The following is a 21,888-nucleotide window of genomic DNA, read 5'->3' as shown; positions in this document are numbered from 1 at the left end:
TATTTAAATTTCATCACTGTTAAGTGCAGCAAATTTACTTCCCTTTTCACCTCAATAAACAACTACCCAAATAACACCACTGAAAACTGTGAAACAATTTTTGTTGTATATTTCCAGCTGACCCTCCACTCATTGTGCAAAGTCCTGACCTCAAAAATTTTAAAATGTAGTTGAGATGTTACATAAAAACATAAAAGCTATCAAATACCACAGGAAAACTTAAAATGATAACATACCAAAGCATGATTTTTAGGTAAGCATCTGGAATCTGGACCAGAATAAATGTGTAGGTGATGTGAAACAGAGCATGCTCTTCTAAGAAGGAGCATCTTGACAATGAAAGAATTAATGGATATCAAATATCAACACATGACACTGAGTAAATTATTTATGACTGATTAACTTAATTTTTAAAAAACAAAATGTATATACAGACTAAGTTCTTGTGGAAATAATTCCAAAATCTGACATGTATCATGATCATTTAGAGACCTTTAGAAAATAGAGATTCCTTGTGTTAGCTCTGAGAATTCTGATTCAGTTGGTGTGGTATGTGGCCTGAGAAAGAGTATTTTTTGAAAAATTTGCAAATAAAAGAAGTATATTTCTTAGGGGATAAAAGATGAATCAGTTTTGACCTTATAAATATGAATTCCAAAAATAGATATTGGATTATGTTTGTAATCTGGTCTATACCTGGGGGTGATTAAGTTATGATTAGGGCTTTGGTTGGGCCACATCATTAGTGCGTTGGGTCACAACCCACCAAAGCATAGGGACTCACAGATAAAAGGTATGGCAAAGGACAGAGGTGAGGAATTTTGATGTTGGAGTTTGATGCTGAAGACTTAAACTGGAGCCCTGGGAAACTAAGCTCACAGAGGAAAGAGAAGCCAGCACCAGGAAGAGAGGAACTCTGAGCCAAGGAAGAAGCAAGCCCTGGGAGGAGAGAAACCCTGAACCAAGAGAGAAGCAAGACCCTGGAAGAGAGAAACCCAGGAAGCCTGAACCCTCACAGATGTCAGCAGTCATCTTGCTCCAACATATAGCAATAGACTTTGGTGAGAGAAGTTATACTTTATGGCCTGGTATCTGTCAGTCCCTACCCCAAATAAATACCCTTTATAAAAACCAAACAATTTCCAGTATTTTGCATCAGCACCTCTTTGGCTGATTAATACAAGGACTATCAGGGAAATAATATATTATTATTATTATTTTTAAACAAGGGATACTTTAATGAGCTCTGGGGAAACAGCAAATCCCCTTCTCCTCACCATACAGAAGCACAGGAAAAACATAGTTCAACAGAACTCTAGCCAAACCAGGGATAGGAGCTGCTTTTCAATTGGCTGGAGGTGGGATGGCAGGTGGGGAGAGGTAAACTCAGCAACCACAGAAAGGAGTGGGGTGAACCCTAGGGTTTGGGGGTGAACTCTGGGAGACTGGGTGTGGACCCAAAGAGTTGGAGGATAGACCACAGGAACTGCTGGGTGGATGCCTCGTTCCGGGGATGAATGCCTAGAGCCTGAGGTTGAACCCCATGCTGGGGGTGCACCCCTGAAGTCTGGTGAACTCCTGCAGATGAGGAAGAGTGGATCCCCAGGGCTGGAGGACAGACTTCAGAAGAAGGTAGATGAAACACTGGATTGAGGGGTGTGTCTGTGTGGACCCGAGAAACTGGCAGAGGCAGCTGAGGTAGCTGGGGGTGGGGTGGACATGGGCACAGGCCTTTTGGGAGGTATGGGTGGCAGGGGCAGGCCTCCTGGCCTGAGGTATGTGGGTGGCAGTCAGACTTAGGAAGTGGAAGCATAGGGGAAAAATTATTCATCAGTGGGGTAGGGGTTGCTTCACCCTGGGGGTCCACCAAGAAAGCTTGGGGGAGTGGGTATAACTTGATATAGAGTACAAGATAGGAAGTTCCTTCGAAAAGACACAAATCACCATTTCAGGGTCCTCAGGATGGAGGAATAAATTATGGATTACAGTGGACTTACTGGTATCTACCATAAAATTATTGTGACTCTAGCAATGGAAGAAATTATATTATTGATATGGAGATAGTGGCCATGGGAATTGCTAAGGGCACAGAGAGGGAAGAAGTGCTGTGATGTAGGGGCATTTTTGGGACATGGAATTGTCCTGAATGATACTGCAGGGATAGATGCAGGATATTATATATCCTGTCAAAACTGACTGAATGGACTGGGGGAGAGTGTAAACTATACCATAAACTATAATCCATGCTGTGCAGCAGTGCTCCAAAATGTATTGATCAAATGCAATGAATGTGCCACAATGAAAGAGATTGTTGATGTGGGAGAAGTGGGGTTTGGTGTGGGGAATATATGAGAACCTCTTACATTTTTTAATGTAACAGTTTTTGTGATCTCTATGTCTTAAAAAAAAAGACAAAAATTAAAGGAAAAAAAAACAAAATTTGCAATGGGTTTTTTAAGAATACGAATATGGATTACTGCTTCTATATATATTGAGACCAGATTACCTTTCATCATTAATCAAAAATGCTTTCATTTCATATGCTCATATAAAATACATTGCAACAAAATTATGAAGTTCTTACCTAGATTTGCATACATTACAAACATATTGAAATACTGTTGTAAATGACGTCCATGTTCAGAAACTTCCCTTCTCAGGAGATTTAACACTGCTCTAAGCAAGTGATCACTCAAACTTAAGTTATCATGTATCTGTAAAGTATAAAATATTAGCTATTTTATAAGAATATGCAAAAGATCATATATCGATTTTCATAAGAAAAGGATTTCACTGAATATGTTTAAAGCAAAAATTTCTGGAAGGAATGGTGACACAAGAAATTACTGTATTTTTAAGGAACTGGGGTAACGTCCTTGCAGAAGCTTCATACTGTTATAATTGTTAAAAAGAATTCACATGATTTTTTTTTTTTAAGGAGGTTAACAGGACATTGAGCCCAGGATATCCTACATGGGAAGCAGGGACTCAATCAGGTGCTATACTTGCTCCCAACATGTTACAAATTTACATGAAAAAAGTTACCTAACAAATGTTTAAATTTAGCCACTGTAATAATATACATATGACAGATATAACAAACAGATGTACTTGCTAATTAAAATGTGGAGAGAACAGAATTTGTATTTAAGCATTTAATACCAGAGAGAAAGCTATACAATTTACCTGACTAGAAGTTCCTGGAGATGCAAAAGGTGAAGGACAAGGCCCATCTTGCAAGGAAAAGTGTGCAATAAATACAATAAGTTTTGCGAATGCACCTCTTACTTCTGCACTAGGGCACTCAAGAAGGTATTCAGAAAAGCGATTTGAAACATTAAAAAGGACATTATGAGCAAACCAAAAACGAACATTCTTGTTGTGACGAAGGAGAATACACAAAGCATCATACCTAAAACAGAAAAACGTACGAATATCAATTTAATACTGTGCTTAGTTTGATTCTTATAGAGAAGGGACAATTTTTATGAATCAAATAAAATCAAAGATGCTCTCTTTCAATTCATGATAAATGGTTGGTTCTATTACAAATATCAGATTGACGATCTCAATGTCCTGATTTAGTAACATTTAATAAAAAAATGAAGACCTCTGCACATCTATTATCAATCTCTTTCCGGGATCAGGAATATGCCTTTAGTCTTATTGGAAGGATGCTGAAAATAAGTGTTAGATCAAGGCATTATAATGTTCTCTATACTTTTATAATTGGAAATGTAAAATCTTCTTTTTTAAATCTTAAGTATTTCACCTAGCAAAGCTAAAGCCAAATATTATTTGGATGAAAGTGCATAATTAGACTAAAAGGTATGTTCAAAGTTAATAATAGGTGTAGGAGTTGATTTTTCTTTTTTATTAAAAAGTGTATTTACAGTAAGTAATTTTAATAAGATTGTGCTCATGATTAAGTTTTTATACTGTAGAAAATGAAAGTTTCATGGCTAGGAATATAAAACAGTATAATAAAGAAATAAATTAACTGTAAGTACAATATAAATAAAAATGTAAACCACGTACCAGTCACTGGCAGGACCTCGCACTATTTTCTTTGTGTGAAATCCAATGGTAAAGAGGAATCGAGCAGCAAGTTGAATACTAATCATAGTTATTTCTTCAGCTTCAGACAAGTGATCTTGTCCTTTGAATAAAAAGCACATATACAATTAAAAAGGTTTCTATTTTCAAGCTCCATGTTAAAAAAAAACAAAACAAAAAACCTCAGCTAAGAGTAATCCTTAAAAGCCCACTAATCTATGTTTCAAACTAACCCTTAAATAAAGAATGGTAAAAAACAAAATCTCATGTTTTCAAGTATCAAAGCTGCAATATATACTATACAAAGCTACAGTCATCTTAAACTTTTGACTTAAAGTAATGAACCAAAAAAGGCTGACACATTTACAATGAAATAAGGCCAATGATTTCGTATTAAATGAACTAACACATGTTGATGCCTTATAAGAAATTCCAAAAATGAAATTAAGAATTATTATTATTAAAAGCAAAATTCAAGACACTTACCTGGAGCAGGGTTTAAATAAATGGCATTACATGTAAGTAGTTTTTTCATAAACTGAAAATATTCTAAGCTGTACTGCATTCGGTTATGCAGGAATTGTACATTTTGCTTCCGAACATTTCTCTCAATGGCTGATGACATAATAATCTGATGGGGATGTGCTACGGTAAGCTCTGATATATATCTTATCAACTCATCACCTTGGTCTACAGTGTCCATTCTTTCATAAAAAAGTATATAAGCATTCCACCACCTTTTTTGCCGCCTGTATGACATGCGCTTCATCATGTGATCAAATACTTCTCCCATATATTCGCCACCAAAACACTGGTTTTTCATTTCTTCATCATCATCCATTTTACACTCGGTTACGTCTCCATCATCAAATTTATACCAGCGATTTCTCTCACCATCTTTACCATTTCTTTGAATGATGTAAGAATAATAATGTCCCCCACTTGCCTGACCACTATGTACAAGTACACCTACAAGTCTATATTTTGTGCTTTCGGCTGCTGCTTTTTCCACTTGCTCATTTTCTTTTATCAACTGACTCTCTGGGTTTACATTATTTTCTTCCAGCTTTGCAACACCTGAAACTGTGTAAGGTTCCATATCCAGCTCTCGTGGAAATTCAAAATAATCATTGAATTTGATTGCACATTCTCTTTCCCAGTCATAGTCAAATCGTTTCAGTTGGATAGCAAGAACAGGAGGCAATTTTTTAATTAATAAACGCTTTACTGTATCAACCTACAATAAACAGAGAACATAACTGGATATTATCTAACAACTGCAATGAAATATAGAACAATTTAATAATAGAATATAAAATATTGCTACCTACCTAAATTCATTTAAAAATGAAAAAAAAAAAAGATGCTGAACACAGATTAATCCTGTCATAACTGACTTTTTAGAAAATATTTACCAAGCTTAAAGATATGTAAATCGTCTGCCATTTGTCTCAAATTGCAATGAGTGGTATAAAATCAACAGTCCACCTGGTCCATATCCCACTGCTATCTCACTACTTGGCTATCTGATGTTTACCTTTTCACTAATGAATACAATTTGTTGTAGAGCAAACGAAGAAATGCTATAAATAATATTAGCAACTAATAGTTATTGGCACTTAGGTGCCAAATAATATATTAAGTGCAGTACCTAATCCTTTTAATCCTCACGTATCTCTAAAAAAGGTAGTACAGTACTCTATTCTTACTTAACCATCCTAAATCTCAAAATTGAAGGTAGCAGGCAATACAGCGTCACAGGTCACAAATTAAAATGGTACCTAAGGTTAAAAAATGTAAGTTAAGTGGAGATATGAGGGTATGGAGAATATTTTTACTTAAGAGTACAGTATGTATTTTTAAAGACCTGTTATGATTCCATCCCACAAGTATGAAGCTCCCATAAAGATGAAATTAATTGGATGGGTCTGAAAATTGGATCTTGTGACTAAAAAGCAAATGGTTGTCAGGCTCTTTCCTGATTAAGAATGGTGGAGTGAGACACAAGCCATAGCAAATTATAATCAAGCCATCAAATACCAAAGATAAAAGAGAGAATTCTGAAAGGTAGGAGTAAGGTAAGGAGTTACAAACAAGGGAGCCTCAGAGTTTGTGAGATTTCTCATTAGAAATCACGGAGGTAAGAAAGCAGTGCGATGACATATTCAAAGTATAGAAAGTAAAAAAACTGCCAATCAAGAGATTCTGTATCTGGCAAAATGGTCTTTCAAATATGAAAGAGATTAAAACATTCCTAGGTAAACCAAAGTCGAGGAAATTCTTCACCACTACTCTGGCTCTAGAAAAGGGGCTGAAGAACAGGGGTTCTTGAAATTATTTTATAAATATATCACACCCATACCCATAAGAATAAGGTTTTTTGAATTTTCAATTCAAGTCCATGGACCCTTTCCTTACGAACCCCTGCTCAAGAGAAAGGAAAGAACAAGGATGAAGAGATCAAAGTTGCATAAAGAAGAAAAGATCACCAGTGAGGGTAAAGACACGGGTAGATCTAAATTCCAGTACTGTTGTATTTTTGCTGTGTAACTCCACTTTTTAATCTTAGAGGTATTAAAAGGCAAATACATAAAATGTAGTGATAAATCAGTGGTACAGGATTCATAATTTAAAAACACGTAATTTGTGACATGAACTACCTAAAAGTGGAGGATGGAGGGGTATAGGAAAATAGTTCATGTATATTAATGAAATATAATTGCTGTCAAACCCAGTAAGACTAAGTCTTAGAATGTTACATTTAAGTCCCATGGTAATTGTAGTGAAAATACTGAAGAATATATAAGCTCACAGAGAAAAAGAAAATACAGTACAGGTTGCCAGAAGTAGAGGGCAGGGAAAATGGGGAATTAATGCATAATGGGTGGTGGGCTTCTGTTTGGGGAGATGGTAAAGTTTTAGAAATGGAAGATGGTGAGGGTACTGCATTACTGTGAATGTGATAAAATTCCAGTGAACTGAATGCTTGGGAGTGGCTGAGATGGGAAAGTTTATGTTTATGAATGTTTCCATAACTAAAAATGAAAACAAAACCAGAGCAAGTAAAGAGACACTGACAAATAAAGGCCCTAGGCAGGCAGAGCCTGGATGGAGGACAAAAGGCCCCAAAGGATGTTATTAAGGCATTTGATAAAACTGAATTATAAACTGTAAACTATAGATCACTGATAAATTTTCTGAAATAACTATACTTACTGTGGTTACATAAGTGTATCTACATGGTGGTGGTGTGTTCAAGGAGCATGATTTAGACAGCCTACTCAACTGTTCAGAAAATGTTCTGATGACATAAATGGAAAGAACAATATGAAAAATATGGCAAAATGTTAAAATTGGTGGATCTGGGTATAGGGGAAGAAGTGTATTCTTGGAGTTCTCTATATAAGGTTTATATTATTTTTGTAACTGATCTGTAAGTTTGAAAGTATTTCAAAATAAAAAGTTAAAAAAAAAAGGCAAGTGGTTGTGAAACTTTGTTAACAAAATAAAATGATTAGCAAACTTCCTGGACTTGAGAAGTAACTCTTACTTAACTATGGGAGAAATAATACTTTCTGCTATTAATTCTTGTATTTGATGGCAATTCACCTCAAGGCAGAGATGGAAAGAACCAGTGTAACTCTGAAATTACAACAGAGTTGACACATCTAAATTTTTCACCTAGTTGAAATGCTTTTTAGTTCAAAAAATTTTTTCTCATTTATCCATCCCTGACAAATCTTCCAATCATTATCTTGACTACTCTACTACAGCTATAATAAAGCAAAAGTGGAGCAGAGGTGAATTATGAAGAACATGAAAAATTATAATTTCTTTCAATTCTGTTAATTATTATTATAAGAAACACTAGACAATACATACCTTTTTATTGCATTTTTCACAATGATATGCATTTGCACCTTCCAATAAATCTCCTTTGATGTATTGTTCCAAAGAATCAAGAAGATTTTGATGATTTCTAATGTCTACATTTAAAGTTGTAAAAGATTCTTCACATTCATACCTAAAGATATTATTTAGGAAATGACCCAAAGGATTTATTTCTTAGGTTTCTAAATGTTATCTTTGTTGTAAAGTTGATGAGTGAAAATTAAAAATGCATTTGCAATATTATAATTTGCAATACTTTATCATGCCAAATCTCTAAGTCAAAGAATGTTATTAATATTATCCTTTAATACTCACTTATTTTCAACTGAACACTATACTAGGTTCCTTACACAAATTATTCCTTCAAAATACACCTGCTACAGTTACATTTTTTCCGTCACGACTTCAGAGATAAGGGAATTGGGGGGGGGGGCGGCAATGGGAGGTGAGCAGAGGGTTTGAAAGATTTGCTTGGACAAACCCACTAGAGAGAGTGAAGATTTGAAGACAGTCTTCCTTAAGCTCTTTGTTTTTTTTTTAAATCAATCTGCTACCTTTATAATCTGTTCAGAGAGTAATTTACGCCAGGGTAAAGATTTATCAAATTCAGGAAAAGCTTACTCTGAACTACAAACATATGTGAATTTTCAAAATGTTTCCCCATTTTTGTATTTTGTAATGCAAATGCTGAAATGTCCAAAATGCTTACGTTTTCCTAGTCTTCTGCTCTATACTGGAGATACAAATGAGGAAAGATAAATAGATTCTGGTGATTTTTTATAAAAGGGAATTTCAAGACATTTTTAATGATATACACAATAAAATAACAAAAAAAAGGGATGTGGGGAATGTATTTGCAACCATCATATTATTCATTCAACAAACATATCAAGCATCTCCATCAGTATAACATATCTTGGGATAGTGTGTTTAAAACTCCTATTTAGAAACTTTAAATTTAGCTAGGAAAACAAGACAGGTACACAAACATTTATATCTGGTTTGCTCTATCAGTTGATTTTTGGGATTGACAGTGGTATCAGAAACCAGTCCCCAAGAGAAAAAAAACACTTAAAAAATACATAGATTGACAGCTACTCAGGCTAAAAAGTAAGCTATTTTATAAAATCAAAAACCCACAATGTAAACAACCTGAGGCTTCTATGTATCCTTATGTCTAACAAGGTAAGACTACTTTAGTAGTTGAGCAAGCAAAAAGTATTTGCCCTTTGGGCATTTTTACTTAGCAAAGTAAACTATAGCTTCCAACAAATTCTGAATCCTGGGTAAAATTCTGAGAAGGACTAACAGGCAACAGTAACCAAAATGTTAAATAATTTTAATTGTCCTTAAAAGAACTTTCAAAAGAACCAAGATTGGTCAAATGAAGTTTAAAGACGTCTCCCACCTTCTGAATCAATTATAACATGATGAAAAATTCTCCTCTATGTAATATTAGTTTTCCCTCACCATTTCCCTTTCTTCTACCCATCAACTCAAAACAGGAAAATGGGATCTGCACTGAGATGTAATTCACTCATAGTCCCAGGCACTTAGTAATCATTGGCATCCCCTGCTTTTGCACAAAAATCCTAGTGAAAATTTTTTATTAGTATTAAAAAAAGAGAGACCAGTATAAAGTTCACAATAACAATGTAATTAGCACTTACCTATGTGGGCAGCCTTGACAAATCTTCTGATCAGCAAAGGAACCTCCTAGGACTTTACTTAGCATAGCTGGATGTCCTAAAGCTTTCAAAGCTTCATCTAAACTATCCACCAAAGAATTAAAAAACTCTAAGGCATCATGTTGTTCACGGAGATTTACAGGTTCACCCCAAAGCCTAAGAAATATAATAAAACAAGGAGTACTCTACACTACCAGAATATCCATATTTTATTTTTCACAGTAACACAAATCACAACAGACATTAGAAATAAGTAATCTGAGATTTATTTCCTAACAATAGGAGGGAGGAAAAACCCAGTGCAAAATATATGTGATAAGAAGTGGTAGTGATGGTGGAAAATGAAGCTCATAGTACAAAAGAAAGACAGTGACAAAAAAATTACCAATGAACTATTTGTGTGGTCTACATAGTAGGTTTTAAGAATGACAACTGCTTTATGAAACACAGCTTAATTTTGCATTTTTCATTTTAAGAATGGGGAGTTGATGCTTAATCTGTACAGAATTTCTAATTAGGTTGATTGTAAAATTTGGAAATGGATGGTGGTGATGGAAGCACTTTGTTGTTACAGTAATTATGGCTGAATTATATAGGTTAAAAGGGGAAACTAGGTCATACATTAGCAAAATAAAAGTTAAAAGATAAAACATAGGACAATCACAAGAGTGTATAAAAGGACTGGAAAACACAGTGAACCCTTCTATAGATTATGGACTATAAGTGCATGCATGTACTTTCATGAATTTTAACAAATATGATACACAAGGTGTTAATAATAGGATGGTATATGGGGAAAAATAAATCTTAAACTATATTCAAGTTTATAATGTAAATTATACCCAATGTAAACTACGGATTGTATTGTTTTAATAACTTTTCATCAACTGTAAAAAAGGTTAACTATTAAAAAAGTAGGTTCAATTACAAAAAACTGTTATAATCAATTGTAACAAATATTCTACACCAATGAAACGTGGTGGTAAGTATATGAGAACCCTGTATTTCATGCATAATTGGTCTGTAAACCCACAATTTTTCCAATAAAACTTTTTAAAACAGATTTTCTATCTACAAAAAAGGTAAAGGAAACTCACTCTTAATAGGGATACAATAAATACCTTTCTCTTCTTTTAATTTTGCTTAAAATTTAGGAAACTGACACAGTACAAAGAGTATACCCATTTATATTTTTTTCAAATGCAAAGAGAAAAATTTTCTCAGTACTAGAGTTAATGTCAATTTTTTGATAAACATTGGTTTGCTTCTAGGCCATTATAAATTAAAAAAAGAATCTATGAGTCTTTGGATGGGAAAAAACTTCCTTTCTCTTTGGTAAACACTGAGGCTGGAGCAAAAGTTGTGTATTTTAGCTAAGAAACTGACAAACAATATCTCAAAGTGCCTGCGTCATTTGTTTCTGTACTAGTATTAAGAGTTCCAGCAGTGTATGTGAGATTTTCAATTCCTCCATATCCTCACAAGTCTGACGAAAGTCAGTCTTTTTTAATTTAGTTTTTTATTTTGAAGTACTGGATCTCAACCACTGAGCTACATGGGCTTCCCTGAGTTGTTTTTTTCATTTGTTTGCTTGTTTCTTTTTTTTAGGAGGCACCAGGAATCTAGCCCGGAACCTCCCATGTAGAAAGCAGGCCCTCACAATTACTTGAGCCACATTTACTCCCTAAAAGTTGGTCTTTAGTCATGCCATTAAATGGCCAGTAGTACTTTAGTGCAACTTTAATTTAATTATTTCCCCAAGGACTAATGATGTTGAACAGCTTTTTGTATGTTTACTTCCAAACTATGTATCTTCTTTGGTGATTTTCTTTTGTTGAGTTAGACAATTCTGCATATATTCTAGATACAATACCCTTACCCATTATATGCTTTTCAATTATTTTCTTGCAGTCAGCGATTTTTGTCTTCATTCTGGTATAAATCAAGTTTCAATTTTGCTGAGGTCCAATTTATCAGTTTGACCTTAATGGACATCCTATTGGTGTCTTATCGATGAAAGCTTTCCTTCATCAACACCATAAAGATTTTCTCCAATGTTTTCTTCCAAGTATTTCATATGCGTTAGGTTGTATATTTAGACTATGATCCATTTTGTTAATTTCTGTAGAGAAGGCTCATTCTTTTACATATTGACTTATAACTATTATGGGACGACTAAATAATATAGTAAATTCAATTGTTCTAACAATTGTTCCAAAAGTTTTATTTGCTGAAAAGGATAATTCTTTTTCCAATGCATCACTTTTGTGCCTTTGCCAAAAATCTAAGGGATATATGTAAGGGTTTATTTACGGACTCTATTCTGTTCCTTTGATTTCTTTATCTATTTTTAGGCCAGTACTAGATTGTTTTCATTACTAGTATTTCAAAATCATGTCTGAACTCAGGTAGTATAAGCCCTTCTAACATACTTCTTTCGTAGAGTTATTTTGGTTATTTTTAGGGCCGCTACACTATGAGTCCATATATATTTTAGAATTATTTCATCAAGCTCAATAAGAAAGACTGCTAAAGTGTTACAATGATTCTAAATATCAATTTGGGAAGATCTGACATCTTAATACTATTGAGTCTTTTGAACAATGAGTAAGAAAAACGTCCCCATTTATTTAGGTCTTTAAAATTTCTTTGTATATTTTATGATTTCTCTAATACAGCTTTCATATCTCTTGAAAAATTTATCCCTGAGAATAAATTTTAATGCTTTTATTTAATGATACTGCTTTTAATTTCAATTTCCAGTTGTTCATTGCTAATATAAAAAATATAACTGACTTATCTGATTTTGTCTTTTAGACCCTTACTAAACTTACTTCTTAGCGCTAATATTTTTTTTAAGACTTTATATTTTATCAGATCTTTTAGACAATCATGTCTTCTGTGAATAAAGAAATATTATTTCTTCCTCTACAGTCTTCATATCCTATATTTCTTTTCCTTGCCTAATTATACTGACTAGCCTTTAGTAAAATGAGAAATAGAAATGACCAGGGCAAACAGCCTTGTCCTGTTTTTGCTTTTAGAGTAGGAAACTCTTTCACATGAAGTATGATGTTTGCTGTGGATTACTGTACATGCCTTTTACTGGATTAAGGAAGTTTCCTTCTAGTTTTAGTTTTGTAGAGTATTTACTAGGAACAAATGTTGTATTTTGTAAAATTTACTTTAATTATATGAATATTAGGCTGCCTACAGTTATCCAATAGCTTACTGCTGTTTTCCTTTGTTAATTTTCTCCCTGTGTTGTACATTCAATTGTTTCTTTTCTTCTGCAATATCTAATCTGTTAATAATGCCATTCAATATACATATGTTTGTATTTTACTTTTTAAAGGAGGTACTGGGAATTTGAACTCAGGACCTCATAGATGGGAGGCAGCCGCTCAATCACTGAAGTATACTCACTCCCTCATTCAGTAAATTTTCACTGCAGGTATTTAAGTTTTTGTATCTCTAATGGTTTTATTTATTTCTTACATCTCTCTTTTTTTACTTTCTTTTGAACATACAAAACACAGTTATAACTGTTACACAGGTATAATAACATCCTTCAAATCTTTACCATCTAATTCTAAGATTTAAGTCAGTTCTCAGTCAATTCCAGTATTTTGATTATTTTAATTATTCCCATGGGTCTGATACTGCATTCCCAATAATTTATGATTGGATAATAGACATGGTGAATATTTTGTTTGGTGTTGGGTATTTGAATATTCTAGTAAATCCCCTCAAGCTTTGTTCTGAGAAGGAGTCTGAAGTTTTTGGGTTTTGCATTTATAATTAAAGGATTTGAGCAATGGACTATTAAATCACAATTAGTTTAGGTTTAATTATTTCCCACCTCTGAGATTAAGACCTTCCTTTGTATTTAAAGCCTGTGAATTATGAGTTTTTTCAATCTGGCTTGTAGGAAAAGAAAGTTCCTATGTGACTGCTGTGCACTGTTCCCTCTCATCCTTCTGTGTGATTATTTTCCTTGACCCAGATAGCTTCTTCACATATATATGATTACTACTCTGTTGAACATACAAGAGAGACCTGCTCCAAGTCCCCTGAGTTATCTCTCCATGCAACTTTCTGCTAGGTGGTACACTGTCTTATGAACTCTAGTTGTTTTGGTCTCTCTGGACAGTGAGCCACATCTCTCAACACACATAGTCCACTAGTCTTTGCCTCACTGTCCCGTCTCTGCATGTGGACTGTAAACTTTCTTTTATATAAGAATAGCTGGGCTATTCTTATATAAAGATTCTCATTTGTGTCTCATCTCAAGGATTATCTGTCCTTTGTTGCCTGATGTTCTGTGTCTTAAATTCACAGCTTCATGTATATTATTTCTTTTATTTATTTTTAACTGCTTTGGCTAGAAGGACAATCAGGCTTCTCTCACTCCATGCTGGCAGGAGAGGTACATGTTTTTTTAATTTTTGGTATTAATGTAAAAAAGTTTTTTTCTCTATCGATTTTCTTTCAAATTTAATTTATTTTTGTTTTCTTCTGCTTGCTTGCGGTTTAATTTGCTCTTTTCCAGTTTTTAAGGTAAAAAAGGTAATATTCTTATATAAAAATATATCTCTATTTCATTAATCAGCAAAGTTAGAAAATTCATGAAGATATGATTCTTCTATGAAATATACTGTTTCTCTGTGAAGTTTTGCCCACTAATTAATCACAGCAGTGAATCTTGTCTGTAGTGATTGCTGATAAGGTTCTCTAATGTTATAATTCTATTTCCTTCACTGCTTTTATATTAATTGAAATTCAGTTAATAAAAGCTGTTCTTTTTCCCTCCTTTATTTACTGATCCAATTATTTATTTATAACACTGTGGATATTTATTTTATTCTATGACTTAAAAATATAAAACCATTTATTCTTATCCTAAAATGGTTCAGCCTTAGCATTGGGAGCTTTCATGTTGGCTCCTACACACTTTTTACATTATTCCTTTTGTGTTTTTTTTGAGCAGTTTCTCATTACCTGGCCTGTCCTAGGAAACCATCATTTTTCTATAAGCTCTGCTCCTTTAACTGGAGAGTCTTATTTTAGAATCTGAGATCTTGGTGCCAACTGCTCATTGTTACTGGGGTCATTATTTTTAGGCATATCAGAGGATAAAAAAAAGAAATATATATTCAAACCCTTGCACAAATACAGAACACACAACTCTGCCTCCTTACCAACCTACTATTTACCTACTGATTACTTGAACCATGAATTCACAGCGATACCTCTGATAACAATGCAAAACCACACGGTTTACTCCGGATTTCTCCCTTTCCTTACTTGTATCATCTTTCTCCAAAAACGAGAAACTTGACTCTTTTACACTATTTCCTCCACTAGCAACATCTTGCAAAACTATAGTATACTATCACAACTAGGATATTGATATTGGTACAACCTCAAATATATATATGGAGAGAGAAGCAAATATGACAATTGAAAAATCCAGTTAAATGGTTCCATGTGCCAATTTCTCTATTTGCAAGACAAATTAGAAAAATCTACACATATGGGTGAGACATACAGAGATGTAAATACAATCAGAAACTTGCAACAAGGAAAGTCCAGGACCACATCAATCGATTGGTAAATGCTATGATTCAAAGAATTAACAAGAATCCATATCGAATTCTTAGAAAAAGTAGAAAAGGAGGAAATACTTCCTAATTTATTTGATGAGAACAGTATTATATTGTACCAAAGCCAGAAGAAATGGGAGACATTTCCCTTTTAACTGTAGTTCCAAAATGATTCCATCAGCATTTTGAATGAATTTTAAAACAAGATTAATGGAATTTGTCCAATAATTCATGGGCATTCAAACAGAAGAAAAGAAAAAAAAAAAAGGCAACTGTGAACTGGTGCAGAGAAAACATAACAAAATCCAGCAGGTGTTTATGATAAAAACACTCAACAAACTAGGGATAGAAACTTACAATATATGATTGATAATCAGTGGTAAAAGACTAAAAATTTTCTGAGAGCAACTGAGAGGGAAAGAGGGAGAGTGTGGTGGATAGCACAGAATGGTTTCTCTGCCAGGAGAGCCCACCTTTAATCTCAGCTCCAGCTAAACCAGAAGCAAGGGCAAGCGGAGATTGAAAGAGACATTTCTGTGTTAAGGTCTGACCATAAAGGAAATCTATAGTCCTTAATGCTTAAATAAAAAATAGAGAAAGAGCTAAAATTGAAGACCCAATTGTACACCTGTAGGAACTAGAAAAAGAACAGCAAACTAATTCCAAATCCAGTCAAAAGAAAGAATAAAGATCAGAGCAGAAATAAATGAAACAGAGAACAAAAATACTATAATAGAATTAATGAAATTGAAAGTTGGTTCTTTGAGAAGATCAACAAAATCGACAAACCCTTTGCTAGACTAACAAAGAAAAGAGAGATGAAGCAAATAAAATCAGAAATCACAGGGCAACTATTTTAACTGACCCTGCAGAAATAAGAGAGCTCATAATAGGATACTATGATTAACTGTACACCAAAAAATTAGACAATGTAAACAAAATAGACAAATTCCTAGAAACACACAAACAACTACACTGACCCTAGAAGAAAAAGAGGACCTCAACAAACTAATCACAGGTGAGAAAACCAAAACAGTTATCAGAAACCTCCCAAAGATGAAGAGCCCAGGATAAGGTGGCTTCACAGGTGAATTCTACCAATCATTCAAAGAATATTTAATACCAATCTTGCTCAAGCTCTTCCAAAAGAAATGAAGTCTGATAAATGCTGTAGCATGATGGACATTTTAATAATATGCTGAGTCAAAGAAGTGAAATACATAAGGCTATATTCTGTATATTTCAATTTATGTGAAATGTCCAGGAAATGTAAATCCATAAAAACATGAAAGATTTTGGTTGCCTGTGATAAAGGGAGGGGAGAATGGGAAAGGACTACTTAATGGGAATTGAGTTTCTTTTAGGGTGATGAAAATATTCTGAAAATAGATAGGGGTTATGGTTCATAGCACTTGAACGTATTAAGTGCCAATGAATTGCACATATTTAATAGTTTACATGGTGAATTTTACATGCAAGTTTCAATATAACTAAAAAAAATACAGGTATTGGTAATATATTTCTAGAGTACCAGTAATGCAGAAGTACCTTCTGGGCAAAAAATACACTGATGGATTAACTGGGAAGACAAAAACAGAAGCAAAACTAAATATATCGGTAACAGAACATACATATATAATAGTTATCAATTATAATGTATGCAATTATATAATGATATATAATTTTATCTAAATACATATATATACACGTACATCTATAGACATCATATATACATATATGTGAGTGCCAGATTTTAGTATAAAAGCTCAAAGTCTTAAAGTAATTTTGAAGAACAAGAAGGGAAATGTTGCTTTGACTGGACTAAAGAAAAAATCTTGAGGTCAAAATGGTACAAACTAAGAAAATAAAAAGTATCAAAATAACACTAAAGAGAGCTACGGTTATGGCAGATAATGGAACTGAAAAAACAAAACCATATAAGCATATAATCAGAATGAATGGTAATATATGCAATTCATTCTTCTGAACTAAGCAGAGAGCTTACCTATGGAAATGTAGGGAATTTACACTGAGAGATAAAATAAGGGTCACTCTACTAAAAAGTAGCATTTAGAAAAGAAACCTAATTGACATGCCAATATAAAAAAGGGAACCCGCCTTCACTGAAGCAGAGAAGCAGACCTAGAAGCATATGATCCCTCTGTTTCCTTACTTCTCAGTTCTTGGAGGTATCTTATTGAGGGGCATTCTAAAATCCTTTGAAGGATTAGATTTTTTTTCACATCGGGAAAAGTAGTTATAGAGTGTTATCGTGTTTCAGTCAGTGCATGGTACATAGTTATCCTTGACTAAATTAGCTGAACTAAAAGAACCAAGAGAGCTATATAATTAAATTTTTCTTTGTCTTAACCTAAAAAAATTAATGCTTTGGAGAATGTTAGGGAACTAGATCACTGTTTTTCAAACTCAAAAAAACCCAAAAACACACACACAAAAAAACTGCATTTATCCTCTCTTATTGACTTGTGTAACTGGGTAATTAAACAGTTGACGAGGGCAAGTTTCTTTTTAGAAACCCAAGCTAACTCAAAAATGAATAAGAAATAAGAAAAATACATTGCAACTTTTTTTAACACCAGTAAAATAATTGATTTGGACAGTGGTGACTAAGATTCTTAAGATCATAAAAAGAGAGACATTTTGAACCTCACCATCTATAAAGGAAGCAGCCTTGCCCACATTTTCTAAAGGTAGAGAGGGTAATCATATTTGAATCTCATAAAGCCTCAAACTTTAGCCATGGATAAGTGTACATTAGCCATGCTTCAAAACCGGACAACTGACTGTGAGCTAAGAAAGGTTTTTCTGTTTCTAAATAGATGAAAATAAATTAAAATAGTAGTAGTATTCATGGCAAATTTCTTTTAAAATTCAAATTTCAGGGTCATCAAGATGTTAATAATAGGGGAAATTATATGTTTGCATGTATGTGTGTGGGGAGAGATGGAAACTCTTGTACTTCCAATAATGCAATTCTTCTGTCACTTACAAACTTTTTCTTTTCTTTCAACTTGTATTTTAAAAGTATAAAGTTACTGTATTGAGGTTCTCAAGAAACTTTACCATCCACCCATAATTTACCTGAATTGTTTCCAAAATCCTCTGGGAACATAGTACTGTAGTCGGGAAGCAGCAAGATGACCAAAGATAACCTGAAGTTGTCTTAGGACACCAATATTGTATGCTTTCCTATCTTCTGTTTTACTTAATGCTGGCTTGTCTTCAAACTGATGATATCCAAAAACATCATCTCGTGGATCAACATTACTCTAGAGACCAAAAAATATCATTGATATGCTAATGTAACTTCAAAAGTATACTAAAAAAGGTGAAGCTAACACCAGAAAGGCAGTGAATGAATGATTTGCGTTATCTTTATGTCCTCATTTCCAGTGCACTTAAGTGTTTATCACTACCATATAACAGACATGATACCATAAAAGAATATACTTGCATCCATTGGAAGTAGTATAACAGAGCAGACTACAGTTTAGACACATATACTCTAACAGACTAAAATGGGACAAATAAAGGTTCTGTCACTTACAAACTAAGTAACTTTGGGAAAATAAGTTACTGAGCCTTTTTAAACTTCATTTTCTCCTTATGGAGAGCTAATGCTTTCTTCACGTTATTTTGAGGATTATATGAGATAATTTGTTTAGTGCTCTGAATTACTGACATTCAATAAAATACAGCGATTAAGAATAAAAGTGGTAGAAAAACAGTATAGAGACAGAAACCCTAAAGTAAGAATCACATGATAACTACCAGACAAAATTTAATTGCTTTAAAATTAGCTGAATATCTATCTATATGCTTTACTCTGTGATAGAGGTGCTTATGATACAGAAATACACAATATTCAGTTCTTATACTTGAGAATCTCTAGTCTAGGAAAAGAAACAAAGTAGAAAGACAATCACAGGGCTACAGAGTGCAGAGACAAAATAGAGGACTAGGTAACAAACAGCAAAGGAAAGATGCTTAATTTGAAACTATCATATTTTGCATGCTTCAGTTACTTCTTGATGCAAAACTAGGATTTGAATTCCAATTTTTCTTTGAATAGTGTTCTTTCCCAGGTTTTGATATTAAATATTCCATATGGAAATTCATAAAAAAAAATAAACCCAGACTCTAATGCTTAGATGGTCTGATTTATCAATAGTTTTGGGAAGAGACAGAGGAGTTATGTTTCAGAATCACTGTAAATAATAAAAAGCAAAATTAATTCTAGAATATATGAATGAGGGAAGAATCATTTAGCACAATTAGAGGATCTTGGCTTCTCTATTTAGTTATCAAAATATATGCAGGAAAAGGTAAGTGATAAGTAAAGAGAAATGTGGTACGGTATAAATACGGACCGTAACTTAAGTATTCTAAATTCATGTATTTAAGAATGACAGCACAATCACCCTGCTCAACCTCCAAAATATAAATTTTTTTAATCTACAGTCTACATTATATACTTTTGGTAGGCAGTTTAATTATCTTTTATCGACAAGACTGTGTATTATTATGTATAGAAAGTTTGTTTCCTTAAAAGAATAACCTAAGGAAAATACATGAAAAACTTAATAATAAGCAAAACTAATGAAACTGAAAATATAAAAGATGGCACAAATTAAATGGAGACATACTTTTGTAACAAAAATATTTTTAATAAAATGAATATATTATTTTATAAATACTATATGATAACACTTCATACAAAACATGATTATGTTATACATTTTTTAAAAGAGAAATAGAGAAACTGTTATGAAAGTTAACAACTGCAGTTTGAAGTCTAGTAGATAAATATACTATAGTATGTCCCTATATTAATACAGTGCTGGGACACAGACCTATCATCAAATGCAGTTTGAAAATTACTATAATGCAACATTCCAAGTGAGAAAACCAGTATCTGGTATAAAAATCTTAAAACACAAAAAGAAAATGATAGTTAAAATTTACCTCAGTGTCCTGCTTCTCATCCCCAAACATATCATCATCTATATCACTACCTGTTCCTTCAACAGAAAGAATATTGTTCCTGATGGAAGGAATCATATATAGCTGCTGGATCACTGAGTTCATATAACATGTAGCACCAGCATTTTTCAGTCCCACAAATCCTTTGGGTGGGCGGGGCCCAACGGGTGGCAGATATTCCCATTCAGTAAGTGCCTCGCAAGCTGAGGGAAGAAAAAAGATTCCTATAGCAAACACTCATCTGAAGTGTACAATGGTATTTGGTATAATCAAATAGTTGTGTACGTATCACTTCAATCATTATTAGAGTATTTCCATTATTCCAATAATAATAAAAAAACAAAAAAAGGATGAAAAAAAAAATCATCACCCCTCAGTCTCTCTGTGCTTCCCCTCCACACACAGCTGTTTCCACCTTTTTAGTTTATTTGTATTTATATTTTGTAAAAAAGTCTTGCATATGCAATATTACCCATATTTGTATTTCACATTGTTTCACTATGTTATTCAGGTCCATATTTCATTTTGTAGCTTTTCTTTTAGTAAACGGTAAAGTTCCTTAGACCTTTCCCTTTCAACCACTATTATACCCATAGAATAGCTCTGTTACTACAAATACTATGATGTGCTCTCACCATTTCTATTCATTTCCAAACAACCTTTTCATCAATGCTGCACAGATTAGCTCTCAGCTTTCCATTCTCTACCCTCATTCTATTTTCTGGTGACCTAAATTTTAATTATTAAGTACATGAATTTACACAATATATTTAATTCATTATAGCCCAATCATACAGTATTTGTCCTTTTGTGTCTGGCTTGCTTCACTCAACATAATGTCCCCCCGGTTAATTCACGTTGTCATATGCTTTACAGCTTCATTTCTTACAGTTGCATAATGTTCCATCATGTGTATACATTTCTTTATCCATTCATCTGTTAATGGACACCTGGTTGTTTCCAACTTTGGCAATTGTGATTATTGTCACTATGAACATTGGTGTGCATATGTCTATTCATGCCATTGCTCTCAGTTCCTCTGGTATACACAGAAGTGGTATCGCAGGATCATGTGGTAAATCTATATTCAATTTCTTTATGACATGCCAAACAGCCCTTCATAGTGGCTGTACCAGTCTACATTCCCATCAACAGTTAATAATCATTCCTAGTCTCTCCACATCCTCTCCAACATGTGTGTTGTTCTGTCTTTTTAATAGTGGCCATACTAATAGGCCACTATTAGTATTTCATTATAGCTTCAATTTCCATTTCCCTAATTGTTAGTAATATTGAACATTTTTTCTTTTTGCCATTTGTATTTCTTTTTGGACAAATGTCTACTGCAGTCCTTTGTCCACTTTTTAATTGGTTTGTCTTTTTATTTTGAGTTGTATTAGCTCTTTAAATATCGTGGATATTAAACCCTTATTGGGCATGTGATTACAAATATTTTCTCCCACTGAATTGGGTGCCTTTGCAACCCTTCAGACAAAGACCTTTGAGGTGGAAAAGTGTTTACTTTTGAGGAGGTCCCACTTATTTTTTTCCTTTTGTTGCCTGAGCTTTGCATTTAAGATTTAAGAAACTATTGCCTACCACAAGATCTTGAAGATGTTTTCCTACATTTTCTTCTAGGAGAT

The 21,888-nt window shown here is 33.5% G+C and overlaps 1 protein-coding gene across 3 annotated transcripts in view; it reads right to left on the bottom strand.

Annotated features, from left to right (window-relative positions):
• Window positions 1–21,888, bottom strand: part of LOC139438386 (ubiquitin carboxyl-terminal hydrolase 9X-like) — a 160,252-nt gene that overhangs the window by 9,976 nt on the left and 128,388 nt on the right. For all 3 annotated transcript variants that reach the window (XM_071213501.1, XM_071213502.1, XM_071213503.1), the window contains exons 31-38: window positions 20,228–20,448; window positions 18,344–18,531; window positions 9,618–9,791; window positions 7,939–8,080; window positions 4,543–5,293; window positions 4,039–4,159; window positions 3,187–3,412; window positions 2,585–2,714 (exon numbers count right to left, since the gene is read on the bottom strand). In XM_071213501.1, the coding sequence (XP_071069602.1) occupies window positions 2,585–2,714; window positions 3,187–3,412; window positions 4,039–4,159; window positions 4,543–5,293; window positions 7,939–8,080; window positions 9,618–9,791; window positions 18,344–18,531; window positions 20,228–20,448 (1,953 nt within the window). The remainder of the gene's footprint in view (window positions 1–2,584; window positions 2,715–3,186; window positions 3,413–4,038; window positions 4,160–4,542; window positions 5,294–7,938; window positions 8,081–9,617; window positions 9,792–18,343; window positions 18,532–20,227; window positions 20,449–21,888) is intronic.

The sequence above is a fragment of the Dasypus novemcinctus genome, chromosome Y, assembly GCF_030445035.2.
Source record: "Dasypus novemcinctus isolate mDasNov1 chromosome Y, mDasNov1.1.hap2, whole genome shotgun sequence".
NCBI classification, from domain to species: domain Eukaryota; kingdom Metazoa; phylum Chordata; class Mammalia; order Cingulata; family Dasypodidae; genus Dasypus; species Dasypus novemcinctus.
The sequence above is the reverse complement of the archived record's forward strand: the minus strand, read 5'-3'. Positions and strand labels throughout refer to the sequence as shown.